The 17,078-nt window shown below is 38.6% G+C and overlaps 1 protein-coding gene across 12 annotated transcripts in view; it reads left to right on the top strand.

Moving 5' to 3' along the window:
* The window catches only part of TLK2 (tousled like kinase 2), a 143,477-nt gene that overhangs the window by 68,667 nt on the left and 57,732 nt on the right, over positions 1–17,078 (top strand). For all 12 annotated transcript variants that reach the window (XM_032265947.1, XM_032265942.1, XM_032265943.1 and 9 more), the window contains 2 exons: positions 9,876–9,971; positions 11,227–11,319. In XM_032265947.1, coding sequence (XP_032121838.1) covers positions 9,876–9,971; positions 11,227–11,319 — 189 coding nt within the window. The remainder of the gene's footprint in view (positions 1–9,875; positions 9,972–11,226; positions 11,320–17,078) is intronic.

The following is a 17,078-nucleotide window of genomic DNA, read 5'->3' as shown; positions in this document are numbered from 1 at the left end:
CAGCCTCCTGAGTCGCTGGGATTACAGGCACGCGCCACCATGCCCAGCTAATTTTTTGTATTTTTAGTAGAGACGGGGTTTCACCATGTTGACCAGGATGGTCTTGATCTCTTGACCTCATGATCCACCCGCCTCGGCCTCCCACAGTGCTGGGATTACAGGCTTGAGTCACCGCGCCCAGCCCCGAGGTTTTATTTTTAAGAAAGAGGTCTTGCTAAGTTGCCCGGGCTGGGATGCAGTGGCTATTCACAGGCACAATCATATAGCATTATAGCATACTATAGCCTTGGAACTCCTGGGCTCAAGCAGTTCTCCTGCCTCAGTCTCCAGAATAGCTTCAATGACAGGTGTGCACTACCACACCTAGCTCAGGGAAAATCATAAGCAAATAATTTCCTAAATTATGAAAGTAGAACATGAACATGGCCCACAAGAAATTGAGGAGATGGAAAAGAGTGAAATTCTTCCCTTGGATTCCTCAGAGAGATAACTATTGTTGACAATTTATGTTTTGGATTTTCTAATGATCACTGTTTTAACATCAAATAATATGTTCCTTATTGGATCACATTTATTTATTGGTAGAGACAGGCTCTCACTATGTTGCTTAGGCTGGTCTTGAATTATCCTCCCCCCTTAGCCTCTCAAAGTGTGGGGATTACAGGCTTGAGCCACTGTGCCTGGCCTTGTTTAAATCAACTTTTAAGATCTATTTACTCCTCATTATGAAAGACAAACTTAACATAGCTTTCACCCAGTGTTCCTTTCTTTTTCAGTTTTTTAAGCTATTGTTACAGTGTAAGTGTGTGATATTTAGTTATTTTAACAATTCAGTCTTTTCTGCTTTGTAAAGTATTCTAAGACTTAAAGCAAAGAACATTTACAATATTATGATTGTTTCATTGTTGGGCATTGCAATATGAAATGATTTTATTGGACTCACTGAAAAGAAGAGAGACATTGAATTAGTTTGGATTGAAACAGTTCTAGTTGTCAAGGTCTACTGGATCTTTTTTTCCCTTAATGACAAGTCTCTTTATTTCCTTAAAACTTGTGTCTTTTAACATTATGCAGATATTCTTCAAAACTTGATTGTTAAAAAATGTAGTTTGTTTTTTTAATGCCAAAATATTTTAAAACACAATTCAGAAATCGTGACCTCCTATCTCTAACTAATTAAATAGGCATTTTAAAAAACACGTTAACATTTTGCTAGATAGCCAAATTAACATTGTAACATATCTATTAGCGTCTGTAAAATAGAACTTTCCTCTTATCATCCGTGCCTGTTGCTCTACACTGACATATGGTTCTAGAAAGGCAGGCTAAATGCTTAGTTCTTTCCTTTTAATTACTAGTAAGGCTTTAATTTTTTTTTTTTTTTTAAATAAAGATGGGATTTCACCATGTTGGTCAGGCTGGTCTTGAACTCCCAACCTCAGGTGATCCGCCCACCTTGCCCTTCAAAGTGCTTGGATTACAGGCGTGAGCCACCACGCCCGGCCTAATTTTTTTTTTTAAACTTTTAAAGTAGGTAGTTGTTTAGTGGCTATGCCAAATGGTGACAAATAGCTTTCTCTTCTTTGATTATCATATGGCTTTATGGATTTTCATGGGTGTGCATCAGTAAATAGAATCCTCCTTTTTTGGTGCCAGTTGGTCACGGCTTTATCCTTTTACCCATTGATGGACATTTAGGCTGTTTCTACTTCTTGGCTATTATGAATGATGCTGCTATGAACATTCATGTACAAGACTTTGTATAGACGTACATTTTCATTTCTTTTGGATGTATGCTGAAGAGTGAAATTACCAGGTCATATGGTAACTGTTTTTGAGGAACTGCCAGACTCTTCCACAACAGCTGCACCTTTTACATTCCCAGCAGCAGTACATCCCAGTTTCTCCCTGTCCTTGCCAGTACTTGCTGTTGTCTGTCTTTTTCATTACAGTAATTCTAGTGGGTATAAAGTGGTACCTCATTATGGTTTTGATTTGCATTTCCCAAATAACTGGTGATGTTGAGTATTTTTTCATTTGCTTATTGGCCTTTTATGTATCTTCTTTGGAGAGATTGCAATTCAAATCCTTTACCCATTTTTAAACAGTGTTGCCTTTATTGTTAAGTTTGTAAGCATTCTTTATGTATTATGAATACTAGATCTTTGTCAACTATATCATTGGCAGATGTTTTCTATTCTGTGGGTAGTTGCTTTACTTCTTGATGGTGTCCTTTGAAGCACAAACGTTTTTAATTTTGGGAAAAGGCCAATTTATCTGTTTTTTCTTTTATTGCTTATGCTTTTAGTGTTACAGCCAAGGCTTTACCTAATCTAAAGTCATGAAAATTTACTCCTACATTTTTCTTCTATGTGCTTTATACTTTTAGCTCTTTTATTTAGGTCTTTTTTCCATTTTGTGTTAATTTTTGTGTGTAGTGTGAGGAAGGAGTTCCAACTTCATTTTTGTGCATGTGGATAGCCTATTGTCCCAACACCATTTGTTGAAAATACTGTGCTTTTACCATTGAATTGTCCTGGCAGCATTTTCAAAAATCAGCTGACTTATAGCAAGGAGTTTATTTCTGGACTTTAAATTCGACTCCATCTATATGCTTGTTATATTAGTTTGTTCTCACACTGCTGTAAACTACCTGAGACTGGGTAATTTATGAAGAAAATATGTTTAATTGACTCATAGTTTTGCAGGCTTAACAGGAAGCATGACTGGGAGGTCTCAGGAAACTTCCAATCATGGGAGAAGGTGAAGGGGAAGCAAGCACCTTCTTCTCAGGAACGAAAGAGTGTGTGTATGTGAAGGGGAAAGTGCTATGCACTTTTAAACCATCAGATCTCATGAGAACTCACTCACTATAACGAGAATAGCAAGGAAGAAATCTGCCCCCATGTTCTAATCAGCTCCTGCCAAACCCTTTCCCTGACATAGGAGGATTACAGTTCAACATGAGATTTGGGTGGGACACAGAGCCAAACCATATCACCTGTCTGTATGCCAGTACCACACTGTCTGAATAACTGTATCTTTGTAATAAGTTTTGAAATTGGGAAGGGTGAGCCTCCCAGCTTCATTGTGTTTCAAGATTGTATTGGCTATTTGGGATCTGTTGCATTTCCCTAGGATTTTTAAGATCAGCTTTTCAGTTTCTACAAATAAACCAGATAGGATTTTATAGCAATTGTGTTGAATCTCTAGATGAATCTGAGAAGTATTGCCTTTTTAACAGTATTTAAGTCTTTCAATCCATGAACACAAAGTATCTGTTTATTTAGGTCTTTTGATTTCTTTCAACAGTGTTTTGCAACTTGCAATATGTGGTCTTATATTTCTTTCATTAGAATTATTCCTAAGTATTTATTCTTTTTATGCTATTGCAAATGGAATAGTTTTCTTAATTTTATTTTCAGATTGCTCATTGCTAGAATATAGAAATACAATTGATTTGGTATGTTTATTTTATTTTTTTATTTTTACTTTTTTTTTGAGACGGAGTCTTGCTCTGTCGCCCAGGCTGGAGTGCAGTGGTGTGGCCATGGCTCACTACAACCTCCGCCTCCAAGGTTCAAGCGATTCTCCTGCCTCAGCCTCCCGAGAAGCTGGAATTACAGGTGCGTGCCACCATGCCCAGCTAATTTTTGTATTTTTAGTAGAGATGGGGTTTCACCATGTTGGCCAGGATGGTCTCAATCTCTTGACGTCGTGATCCACCTGCCTCAGCCTCCCACAGTGCTGGAATTACAGGTGTGAGCCACCGCACCTATATGTTGATTTTCTATCCTGCTGGACTCATGATTTCTAATAATTTTTTTGCAAGACTTTTTGCATACAAAATCATGTTATCTGCGAATAGAGATAGTATTACATTATTTCCCATCTGGACGCTTTTTATTTTCTTGCCTGATTGTCCTGGCTAGAACCTCCAGTACAATTTTGAATAGAAGTGGCTAGCTGGGACTTGCTTGTCTTTCTTATTCATGATCTTAGGGGAAAGTGTAAGTATTACATTAGCCGGGCATGGTGGTACGCTCCTATAAACCCAGCTACTTGGGAGGCTGAGGCAGGAGAATCACTTGAACCCAGGAGGTAGACGTTACAGTGAGTCAAGATCGTGTTGCCGCGCTCCAGCCTGGGTGACAGAGCGAGGCTCCATCTGAAAAAAAAAAAAAAAAAAAATGGTATCACGTTTACCGTATGTTTTTCAGAGGTGGTCATTTCTTAGATTGAGAGAGTTCCTTCCTTTCCTCTTCTTTTCCTTTTCCTTTTCCTCTCTCCTTTCCCCTCTCCTTTTCCCTCTCTTTTTCCCCCTCCTCTCCCCTCTCCCTTCCCCTCTTTTCCCCTCTCCTTTCGTTTCCTTTTTTTCTTTTTTTTTTTTTTTTTTTTTTTTTGACAGGGACTTTTTTTTTCACCCAGGCTTTTGGAGTTCAGTGGCCCAATCTTGGCTTACTGCACCCTCAACCGCCTGGGCTTAAGCCATCCTCCCACCTCAGCCTCCCCAAATAGCTGGGACTGCAGGTGTATGCCACCACCCCCAGCTGACTTTTTGTTTGTTTGTTTTTTGAAACAAAGTCTTCCTTTGGCACTGAGGCTGGAGTATAGTGGCATGGATCTCGGCTCACTGCAACCTCCAGCTCTTGGATTCAAGAGATTCTCCTGCCTCAGCCTTCTGAGTAGCTGGATTATAAGCATGCACCACTGCACCCGGCTAATTTGTATACCTTTAGTAGAGATGGGGTTTCACCATTTTAGCCAGGCTGGTCTCGAACTCCTGACCTCAAGTGATCTGTCTGCCTTGGCCTCCCAAAATGCTAGGATTATAGGCATGAGCTACCATACCATGCCCTGATTTCTTTTGTAGAGACAGGATTTTGTCATGTTGGACAGGCTGGGTCTGGAACTCCTGAGCTCAAGCTATCAGCCTGCCTCAGCCTCCCAAAGTGCTAGGATTATAGGCATGAGCCACTGCACTGGCTGAGAAAGTTCCCTTCTATTCTGAGTTTGTTGATTTTTTTTTTTTTAAATCATAAAAAGAGTTTTTTATATCAGAGAAATTTTATTTTACTGTTTCTTTGATTATTTCATTTCTTCTTTTTTTTCTAGAAAGCTATTAGATAGTTTTGGGGTCTCTGTGCTATTCATGTTGCTTTTCTTTTGTGGTCCATTAACCTTCTATTTTATCTTCTGGGAGATGTTCTTGACATTGTCCTCTAGGTTACTGGCTGTGTATTCACCTGTGTTCATTTTGATATTTAACTCGTCTATAATAGACAAGTTTTTAAAATTTTGATGATCTTATTTTGTCAGTTTGATTATTTGTGTGCTTTACTTTTTAATTTTTATAGATGCAGTATCCTTTTGATCTTCTTTGAACCTATTTTCATCTTAAGCTTTAATATATCTAAATGCAGAATTTCAGTTTATGAAATAAACCAAGCGGTTTGTCATTTCCTACTATAAAATATTGAAAATCAAGTGCTAAATTGATACTTTACTTGTAAAGTTGTTTATTGAATTATATGTTAACTCTATGATTAGGTATTATTTTTTCATCTTGAATTTTTCTTTTCGTGCTGTTGGGTTGTCTTGAAAATGTATTTAGCTGAATGAGAGATTAGAGTGATTAATATAGGTTGGTGACATGGATTATTATTATTATTATTATTATTATTATTTTGTAAAATAGTGTCTTTGTTTTCCAGTTTTGGAGTTTTTTTTTTTTTTTTTTTTTTTTGAGATGGAATCTCATTCCATCACCCAGGCTGGAGTGCGGAGTGCAGTGGCGAAGTCTTGGCTCACTGCAACCTCTACCTCCTGGGTTCAAGTAAGTCTCTGCCTCAGCCTCCTGAAGTAGCTGGGATTACAAGTGCCTGCCACCATGCCTGGCTAATTTTTTGTATTATTATTTTTTTTTAGTAGAGAAGGGGCTTCACCGTCTTGGCCAGGCTGGTCTTGAACTCCTGACCTCATGATCCACCCAACTCAGCCTCCCAAAGCACTGGGATTGCAGTTGTAAGCCACCATACACAGTCCCAGTTTTGTATTTCTAGGTTTTAACACCGGACCAGGCACAGAGGGTCACATTTAATGCTGAATGAATGATAAGTTCAAACATTTTTTTTCCTCTGACTCATATGATCACAGTATTGTCACCTGAAGTCCTTATATTGTATAGTACCTTTTACTTTTTAAAAGCATTGTTTTCATTTTCATGAGGATTTTCTGCTTCCCAACTGAGGAACTTCCTGACTTCCGACTTCCTCAGTTAAGTTTTGCATTTTCACTTATCATTGAGCTATTTATATGTGTATTTTTACAGAAAGCTTTAATTTGGAAACATCACACTGAATCACTTTCTAACACCCTCAATTTGCTGGAAGAAAACTTAGAAATAGGCATATTTAAACCCATATACCATAGATCTAGAAATCTATAGAAGTGTCTTTTAATCATTTGATTCATATTGGCTCTTACTATAAATAATAGTTCAAACAGTCATGTTTTTATAGAAACACACTTTAAAAGAAGAGGATTGTAAGAGCAATCTAATGATAACTGAAGGAAATAATGCTTATATCCTAGTGTAGTCTAATACTTGGGGTTTATAATGATAAACCTTAATTAGTAAGAAAAGATCAGATTTGCTGGATTCTAGAGTAGAGAACATTTTTAGTTATTTGAAATCATATAGACCTGATGCTTCCCACCCCGCCACCCCACCATCTGACAGAGTCTTGCTCTGTCATTCAGACTGGAGTGCAGTGGTGCAATCTCAGGTCACTGCAACCTACACCTCCCAGGTTCAAGTAGTTCTCCTGCTCCAGCCTCCCCAGTAGCTGCGACTACAGGCACACACCACCACACCTCACTCGTTTTTTTTTTTTTTTTTTTTTTTTTTTTGGTAGAGATGGGTTTCACCATGTTGGCCAGGCTGGTCTCAAACTACTGATCTCATGATCTGCTTGCCTCCACCTCCCAAAGTGCTGGGATTATAGGCATGCTAGTCCTGGCTCTTAATTGCAGCTCTGCCACTTACTGGCTGTGCAGGTTGTTTAACCTGTTTGAGACTGCGCCCTCTTTTTGAACTCTGGATTGGTTATGTCTCTTCCTCTGGCACCCTCACAGATGTCCTTTACCTAGAATGATTCTGTCTTCTCCTCTATAGGACTCTTATTTCCTTCAAATCATAAACTTTTTTTTTTTTTTTGAGATGGAGTTTTGCTCTTCTCACCCTTGCCGGAGTACAATGGCATGATCTCGGCTCACTGCAACCTCTGCCTCCTGGGTTCAAGCAATTCTCCTGCCTCAGCCTCCTGAGTAGCTGGGATTACAGGTGCCCGCCACCATGCCCAGCTAATTTTTGTGTTTTTTTAAACTAGAGATGGGGTTTCACCATGTTGGCCAGGCTGGTCTCAAACTCTTGACCTCAGTTAATCCACCTGCCTTGGCCTTCGAAAGCCCTAGGATTACAGTCGTGAGCCACCACACCTGGTCTCAAATCATAAATTTTTTTTTTTTTTTTTTTTTTTTTTGAGATGAAGTCTCACTCTGTTGCCCAGGTTGGAGTCCAGTAGCACGATATTGGCTTACCGCAACCCCTTCCTCCTGAGTCCAGGTGATTCTCCTGCCTCCACCCCCCTTGTAGCTGGGACTACAGGTGTGTGCCGCTACACCTGGCTAATTTTTTGTATTTTTAGTAGAGATGGGATTTCACCATGTTGGCCAGGCTGATCTTGAACTCCTGACCTCAGGTAATACACCCACCTGGGCCTCCCAAAGTGCTACAATTACAGACATGAGCCACCTCGCCTGGCCTTAAATGATAAACTTTTAAAAGTTTTATCCCTGACCTTCTAAATTAGGTTATGTCCCTTGTTATGTGCTCTTTTAGCACTTATCCTAATTGTGATTGTGTATTTATTATACGACTGTTTATTCAACAGTTTCTTTTAACAAATATTTACCAAGTGTTTAGTAAATCCTTTGGATTGTAAGCATTATTAAGGCAGAGTAAGGTCTGGGTCTGTGGTCTCTTGGCCACATGCACTTACTAAGCACAGTGTTTTATTTTTTTTATTTTCTTTGTTGTTGTTTTTCCTTTTTTTATCTTTTTAGCACAGTGTTTAGACATAGGGAATACTATAGTCTTTGAAGGGATACATTAAAATGGCATTAATAATGCTGCCTATCTGATAAGGCTGTTGTGAACCTTCAGTGAAATCGTGTGTAGGAAGTGCTTAGTTTGCTCACAGACTGCTGGTAACAGTCTGGTCATTGAGAGCAGTTATTGTGGACACAACCCCCAATTCTGGTTCCCCAGTTACTAGCTCAGTGAACCCACATAGGTACTTAATATCTTTGATTTTTATTTTATTTTATTTATCTGTAAAATGGAACTGATAATTACAACCACCTTATAGGACAAGAGTCTTGCTCTGTCACCCAGGCTGGAGTGCATTGGCGTGATCTCGTCTCATTGCCATCTCTGCCCCCTAGACTCAAGCAATTCTCCTGCTTCAGCCTCCTGAGTAGCTGGGACTACAGGCATGTACCACCATGCCCAAGTAATTTTTGTAATTTTTTTTTTCTTTCTTTTTTTTTTTTGAGACAGAGTTTCGCTCTCGTTACCTAGGCTGGAGTGCAATGGCGCGATCTCTGCTCACCGCAACCTCCGCCTCCTGGGTTCAGGCAATTCTCCTGCCTCAGCCTCCTGAGCAACTGGGATTACAGGCACGCGCCACCATGCCCAGCCGATTTTTTTTTTTTTTGTATTTTTATTAGAGACGGGGTTTCACCATGTTGACCAGGATGGTCTCGATCTCTTGACCTAGTGATCCACCCGCCTCGGCCTCCCAAAGTGCTGGGATTACAGGCTCGAGCCACTGCGCCCAGAGTAATTTTTGTAATTTTAGTAAGATGAAGTTTCGCTATGTTGGCCAGGCCGGTCTCAAACTCCTTGCCCCAAGTGATCCACCCAGTTCAGCCTCCTAAAGTGCTGGGATTATAAGCGTGAGCCACCCCACTCCAGCCTCCTTATAGGATTTTGTAAGGATTACATGTGACAATGAAGCATTTAGGTTACAGTAACTTTTTCAATAGATGGTGGTTATACCATTGTTGATATATTAATGAGTAAGAACAATAAAGAAATATGTAGAAACTATCAGGAAAAATTCACATATGTGGAAACACTGCATTCTCTGATGAGACAGTGTATTCTCATTATTCCATGATTCTCAGAATATTCAATATTTTCTACTTATGTCTGTGATGGGTCATACTTTGTTAGCTGCAGTTTTACCTTGTTTAAAAAAGTTCTATTCAGAATATAATATAATATAAACGTAAACCATAAAAATTTAAAAATACCTTAGAATGCCCAATCAGCAAGTGACAGTATTAGAAATCAAACTGGATTTTTAGACTGCTGTGTGTCATGGATAACGTTTGTGTGTTTAGGACACTATTCAGAATAGTAGTTCACAGTCCTTCACGTGCGTCCCCTGTGCATCGGATGCTTCACTAGCCTTTTCTGAACAAAAGCTTGTGAAATACAAGTGAAAAAGACAAGTTATCGCAGGAATAACTTTTCATTTTCTCTAATTTTCATATTTTAAAAATTCGTTTGTAAGCATATGATACTTTAAACCTGTTTACAGGAACTTGATATAAACCACCATGTCTGGTCCTTTGTCTCATATTTGAACTGTTTGGCTTTCTTCTTGGCCACATGGCCCTGACTTCTGACTTTATAAGGGTTTTTATTGTGGAGATAGATATTATGGAGTTGTTTGCATTAATATAAATGTTTGTGGAAAAAGATGCCAAACTTTCCTGTGATTGGTAATGCACCTTTATTGTAGGCTCAGCAAAACAGTCCCTCATCTACGGGATCTGGCAACACAGAGCATTCCTGCAGCTCCCAAAAACAGATCTCCATCCAGCACAGACAGACCCAGGTAGGTTGGTGATTGATAATCAGTCGAGGGGCATACTTGCTGCTTAGGAATAAGTGCTAACCCATGTAGTCTATGATAGTTTGTCTTTTCTGTATTTCTCTGACCATACCTCAGTTGTGTGTATGATATTCAGAAATTGCATTATGGGTATTTAAAGTCCTTTGGAAGGTAACTTTTTGAGGCTTTTCTTCACTCTTCTGGTGTTTTGTAGCAGCAATGCTTATGCTAATGCGTGGTATTAAGGAAAGTGCACACTTTTTTTTTTTTTTTATTTTAACAGTATTCCACAGAAGAAAAGTACATACACTTTGAAAGCCTAAGTTCAGATTCTGGCACTGTGGTGCTTATAGTTTAATCTTTCTAGGCCTCAGTTTCCCTCAGTACAAATCATCTGTGTCAGTGTCTTTGATTCTCATGATCTCAGACAGTGTATATGAAATGTTTATTAATAGGCTTTCAGTAAGTTTTAATTCTCTAATTTATGAAAATAGTTAATGTATTCCTTATACCTGCTTACTTATTTATACCTAGCTAAACTTCTCTCAGATGTGATATGTCAACATGGTTTGCTCCTTAAATTGTGTTCAGAACTCTTTTTAATTTAGGGAGTGTTCTAAACATTTGAGGATTATATCTGCAAAGTGTGGTGGCTACAGCTTCCATTTTGTAGTGTTGAGTATACTGGGTTTTCTTGAAGCCTCTTTTGACACTATCTATGTTGCCTTCAAAACAGGATGCTTGGCAACCTAAGAGAATTTCTTAAATATCAAGAGCCATACAACTCCCTGGAACACATTTGAATTTTATCTGAATCATCAGCTTTTGTGCTTTTCAATTAGATGAACTCTTAGGTAGCTTCTTCTCTCCCCTTCTGATTGCTCTCTGTTTCCACCAGAGGGCACATTTGTTCCTTAGAGATTTGGGTCAAGTCTCCTATGAGATCCTTTTCTATTCAAAGTTAGTTTTCGGGAGTAATGTGTTTCTACATTTTTAAGTGCACAATAGTGAGAATTCATACATTTGATTCCAGAATTAACATGGGCTTGAAATGTTGGTGTAGTGGGATATATGAAACCCAGCAGAGGGCTTGAAGACTGAGATGAAACGAGCAGATTTCATTTCTTGAGCCACGTGATTCTAGGCCATTTGTGTGAGCAAGTGCTTTTTTTTGCCCCTAAAAAGGTAATGAGAAGAGTGTGATGACATCTAACATGTTGAGACTAATCCTAAATTTGTTTTACCTTTGTCTCTGTAGTCTGACCTCACAATAGAAAAAATATCTGCACTAGAAAACAGTAAGAATTCTGACTTAGAGAAGAAGGAGGGAAGAATAGATGATTTATTAAGAGTAAGTATTAAAATGTGGTAAGAGATTTTATAGCAAGCACCATTTGTTATGTATATTTGGATTATGTACATATCATAGGAGTAATTACTGTAGCCAAATAACAAAGTGAAATAATAAACATTTGGGTATTTTTTTTTAACTGAGGGGATCTTAGTAGGAACTAATTCCTTCATTCTAAATACTACCTTTAAATTGGAAATCTTATAGTGTAGTATTTTAGTGATTGAATTTATACTGAAGAAATAGGTGGAGTGTTACATTTCATCTAGAACTGTGGAAATAAGTATAAAGTGTTGTTTCCCCATTCCAGAGAAGTTATTTTAATATTGTTGAATTTTATAAGCTATTTCAAAAGGACTTTTTGCCCATTTTGCCTTTTGTACCTTTTATAACCTATTCACCCAAACTTTTTTATACTTAAAAAAGAAACCTTTAAAATGCTTCATCTGGAATTAAATAGAGACCACTAGGAAGCATACCATAATATTTTATAAATATATTTTGAATATGCAACTTGGCATGACTGACACTTTTAAAAAAGTAAAAAGGGCCAGGCATGGTGGCTCACACGTGTAATCCCAGCACTTTGGGAGGCCGAGGCAGGTGGATCACTTGAGGTCAGGAGTTTGAGACCAATCCGACCAACGTAGTGAAACAAAACCCTGTCTCTACTCAAAAATACAAAAATTATCCTGGTGTGGTGGCAAGCGTCTGTAGTCCCAGCTACTTGGGAGGCTGAGGCAGGAGAATCACTTGAACCTGGGAGGTGAAGGTTGCAGTGAGCCAAGTTCGCACCACTGCACTCCAGCCTAGGCAACAGAGCGATACTCAGTCTCAAGAAAAAGAAAGTAGAAAGCATGGTGGCTCATACCTGCCACTCTGGGAGGCTGAGGCGGGGGGATTGCTTGAGACCAGGGGTTCAAGACCAGCATGGACAACACAGCAAGACCCTGTCTCTACAAAATAATACCAGATTTGCCAGGCATAGCGGTGTGCCTGTGGTCCCAGCTACTGGGAGTCTGAGGTGGGAAGATGCTTGAGCCCAGGAGTTCTAGGCTTCAGTAAGCCAAGATCGTGCCATTGCACTCCAGCCTGGGCAGCAGAGCAAGACCCTGCCTTATTAAAAAAAAAAAATGTTATGCATGCTCTTTACAAAATACAGAAAAATATATTTCACTCATAATTCCATTAATTGGGATTAAACATTTGGTACATTTTCTTTCAGTAATTTTTTTGAGCTGTTTGTAGTAGATGTGTATATACACAAATGAATATATACATAGACGTTACTGATTTATGAATAACATTTGCTAGCACATTTCCCTGGTGATTTGGAAGGTATAGGTTTGATCCTTACTTGTGCTAATGTGGTCGTTAAACTGACTCTTTAGGGTCCTGAATCTTCCGGGGCTTCTGTGACACAGCAAGGTGGAGATCGGTGGCCTTGCCTTTGCCAGTCTTTCTTAGGCTTTGGGTACAGTTTTGTTTGAATAAAGATATATGTTTAATAATAAAGATAATAAAAGTCACTATTCATGATGATCTGACCTCCAAAACTTTTTTACTTGTATTATATTTCTGTAATTAATTTAAAAACATAGGGTAAAATAGTGTATTTTGACTCCTTTTAATATAAAACCTGGAATTCAGCACATAGAGCACATAGCTAAACTAAGTGTGGCCTTTATTTGTAAAGTCTGGTGTGTTTATATTATTATTAATTTTATTTATTTATTTTGAGATGGGGTCTCACTCTGTCACCCAGGCTGGAGTGCAGGGGCACAATCTTGCAAGCTGTGCCCTTCCCAACCCTTGCCTCAAGTGATGCCCCTACCTCAGCCTGCCAAGTAGGTGGGACTATAGGCATGTGCCACCACAGTATCATTATCTTTATTATTATTATGTTTTGAGACAGAGTCTCACTCTGTCACCCAGGCTAGAGTACAGTTGTGTGATCTTGGCTTACTGCAACCTCCGCCTCCTGGGTTCAAGTGATTGTCCTGCCTTAGCCTCCCAAGTAGCTGGGATTACAGGCATGCACCACAATGTTTGACTAATTTTTGTATTTTTAATAGAGATGAGGTTTCGCCATGTTGGCCAGACTGGTATTGACTCCTGACCTGCAGTGACCTGCCTGCCTTGGCCTGCCAAAGTGCTGGGATTACAGGCATGAGCCACTGTGCCTGGCCTATATTATTATTATTATTAAATTATCATTTTTATTACTTTATATGATAGTAAGTGCTTAGGTATAGAATATAGGCAGAGGCAGATTTATGACCAAATTTGCAGTCATTGTTAGACATGTTTATTTAACTGATTTCAAAGCTTATTAACAGTATATTTTTTATTTATAGTTTTTGTTTTACCTGTTGATTGTGATACATTTTTAAGTGATTATTTTTTCAGTAAGGGTATCTCGGTGTTAAATTTTCTGCGCCCTTGCAGACCTGAGAATTCTCTTTTGCCCTCCCATGAAAAGACAGCACTGTGTGCACGATTTTTGTATCATAACCTGTTGTTCTGTTCCTTCTGTCTCTCAAATATAACTCTCTCTCTCCCTCTCTCCCTCTCTCTCTCTCTCTCTCTCTCTCTCTCTCCCCCCCCCTTCTCTCTCTCTCCTCTTCAGCTTTTCAAGCATTTAATGCTTCAGAGAAGTTCATGACCAAAGCAACAAACACCATAATTTGTTAAATATTGCCCCAGGGTATATCTATATGTGGGCTTATATATTTTTATTCTGCAAGTATGTGATTATGTCTGACTATGCTTTTATCCCTCTTATAGTGGTTTCTTCTTGGCTCTTAGCTTGAATCTCTCTTTTATTTCTAACATGTTATGTCTCATTTTAATATGATTGCCCCTGTCTTGTGACTCTCATTAAACACTGTGTTTTCTATATATTTCTGGCCTTTACTGCAGCTCATATGAATTTTGATTTTATTGTTTACATTTTTATTTTTTGAGACAGTGTCTTGCTCTGTCGCCCAGGCTGGAGTGCAGTGGCAGAGTCACGGCTCACTGAAGCCTTAATCTGCCAGGCTCAAGCAGTCCTCTCACTTTGAGCCTCCTGAAGAACTGGGACTACAGGCACGTGCCATTGTGCCTGGCTAATTTTTTTATTTTTTGTAGATTCAGGGTCTCACTATGTTGCCCAGGTGGGACTTGAACCCTTGGGCTCAAGCAATCCTCCTGCCTTGGCCTACCAAATTGCTGAGATTATAGGCGTGAGCCACTGTACCAGGCCTATTATTTACATTTTTAATTTCCCTGCTTTTTTCCATCATCTAATATACTTTCTTATCCCATCCTGTATATTTTCTAGGATTTTTGGTTCCTATTTCCTAGGTATCATGTCTTTTTGCATTTTATGGAATATGACAAGCAGTATTCTAAAATGTTCTTTTGATTTCTATGGGTGATTATTTTCATTGTTTTCAAGCTGGTGTTCTGTATTCCTTGGACCTATTTTTTTGTTTTGTTTTTGTTTTTTTTAATTTACTCTTGTTATTTTTATTTCCTTTTCTCCATTTTTGGATGAGGAGACCCATATGTAGTCTAGCACTGTGTTGTATTTTTCATTGTTAGGATATACATACTTGCATGGAGTTGCTCTTACCCTGTTTTTATTCATTTGGGTGCTGCTTGAATTGCCATCGAAAATTTATAATGAAATAGTTTGTAGGTATAAAAGCTCCTTGCCAAATTCTGGTATCTGTCAGGGTTTTGTCCAGAGAAGCTCTGCTGGACTGAGAAATAACTGTGGGCGGGCTTTCTCCATCATCTGACTCTTTAAGATTGAGACGACAGAGGATGTGAAAAACTTGAATCTTGAATCCTAACTTGGTACTGCTTTAGGAGTTTTGAAAAATGTTTATGTTTTCTTTTTTTTTAATTATTATTTTTTTAAAGCCAGTCAAATTTAGCAGTGGGGGGTTGTATACCAACTTTAGTGACACTAATGCTAATAAGTTCTGATAACCCACTACCATCGGACCAGCCGATGTTTATGTTTTCTAAGAAGTAATATGCTTCCTTCACTCACCACTGTCGCTTCTACTCCATCGTCTTCAAATAGTTGTAGTCTTTATTTGTATGTAGAGCAGTATTAAAGGAGAAGATAAATAAAAAAGGAAGACATAGAGGGCAGCTGCTTTGGTTTTAGGTTGATTAGAACTTATGCTTCTAAAAGATCTAGAAGATAGATAGATAGTTGGGGAAAGACAACAGGTCTTGTATATTCTTTCAGACAATCATGAGTCGTTCATTGAATTTTGCCATTTTAGTAAGATGTTGGGTATGCCTGCATTGGGGGGCTACTAGCCAACTGCTTTTTTTTTTTTTTTTTTTTTAAGATACAGTGTCTGTCTCCCAGGTGGGAGTGCAGTGGCATAATCAAAGCTTACTGCAGTCTGGACCTTCCAGGCTCAAGCGATTCTCAGCCTTCCGAATAGCTGGCATCAGAGGCATGTGCCACCACAACCTTAATTTTTAGAATTTTATAGAAATAAGATTTTGCCATGTTGCCAAGGCTGGTCTTGAACTCCTGGGCATGAGCCACACGTGTCAGCCACCAGCTGTTACTTTAAACATGAACTCCTAGAAGACATTAGTGTCAGAAGCCACAAAAACTTAGAATTCTTAATTTTTTTTTTTCTTTTTGAGATGGAGTCTTGCACCGTCACCCAGGCTGGAGTACAGTGATGCAATCTCTGCTCACTGCAGCCTCCACCTCCTAGGTTCAAGCGATTTTCCTGACTCAGCCTCCTGAGTAGCTAGGATTACAGGTACCTGCCACCACGCTTGGCTGGTATTTTGTATTTTTAGTAGAGATGGGATTTCACTATGTTGGCCAGGCTGGTCGTGAACTCCTGGCCTCTTGATCTGCCCACCTCAGCCTCCCGAAGTGCTGGGATTACAGGCGTGAGCCACCACGCCCCGCCAGAAATCTTAAAATTTTAAATAAATGCCAAGAGGTTGATTGATTTTACACATTTGATTGCACATTTCAAGGGAATACTTATCTTACAAGAGTAGACTGGATTTCCCCTAAACATTAAATGATCTTTGCTCTGTAGATTCTTTAGTATGAATTTGGTAATCACATTTATCCAAATGTAGTTGCACTTTGCCCTTGATAATATGGTTCTATACAAAAACTAACAGGAAGGAATTATGCTTATGGGGAGAGTAGAAACATTTGGAGACAAGCTGTTTCCCATGGGTTACTTTAAAAATGAAACGATTTTGTACAAAAGAAAAAAATGATAACAAAAATTTTAATGAAGCTAAAAAGTCTCAAAAATTGAGTATCGTGTAATATCTTCTACTTGTGCTTTTCATGAGGCAACATTATTTACTGGAAGAGCTGTGGTTTTTTGTGTTTTTTTTTTTAAACACAAAAGGACTAAATTCAGGACTTGCAAGTCAAATTCGACCTTGGGTTAGTGGTTCTTTCCTTCTCTGTTATTGCAGGAGACTTTAAGTTTTTAGTCCACACTGTAGACTTGTGACCACAGCTGAATTAGCCGTGTATTTACATTTTGGCATTCTTGAACCAGGACCTTGTTTGTTCTGTCTTTTGTGGGCGTGGGCGTGCCTGGCTTCTCTGGTGAGGAACATTTATGCAAATTTATATTTCTTAAATGAGACTAGAAAAAGAACAGAGCAAACATAAAATTGAATAATTTTTTATATGTGCTTAATCACTCTTTGTATTTTAAACATTCTTTTTTTTTTTTTTTTTTTTTTTTTTTTTA

Source organism: Sapajus apella, unplaced genomic scaffold (assembly GCF_009761245.1).
Source record: "Sapajus apella isolate SASKATOON/1434 unplaced genomic scaffold, GSC_monkey_1.0 scaffold153, whole genome shotgun sequence".
NCBI classification, from domain to species: domain Eukaryota; kingdom Metazoa; phylum Chordata; class Mammalia; order Primates; family Cebidae; genus Sapajus; species Sapajus apella.
This window is presented reverse-complemented; position numbering and strand designations above follow the sequence as displayed.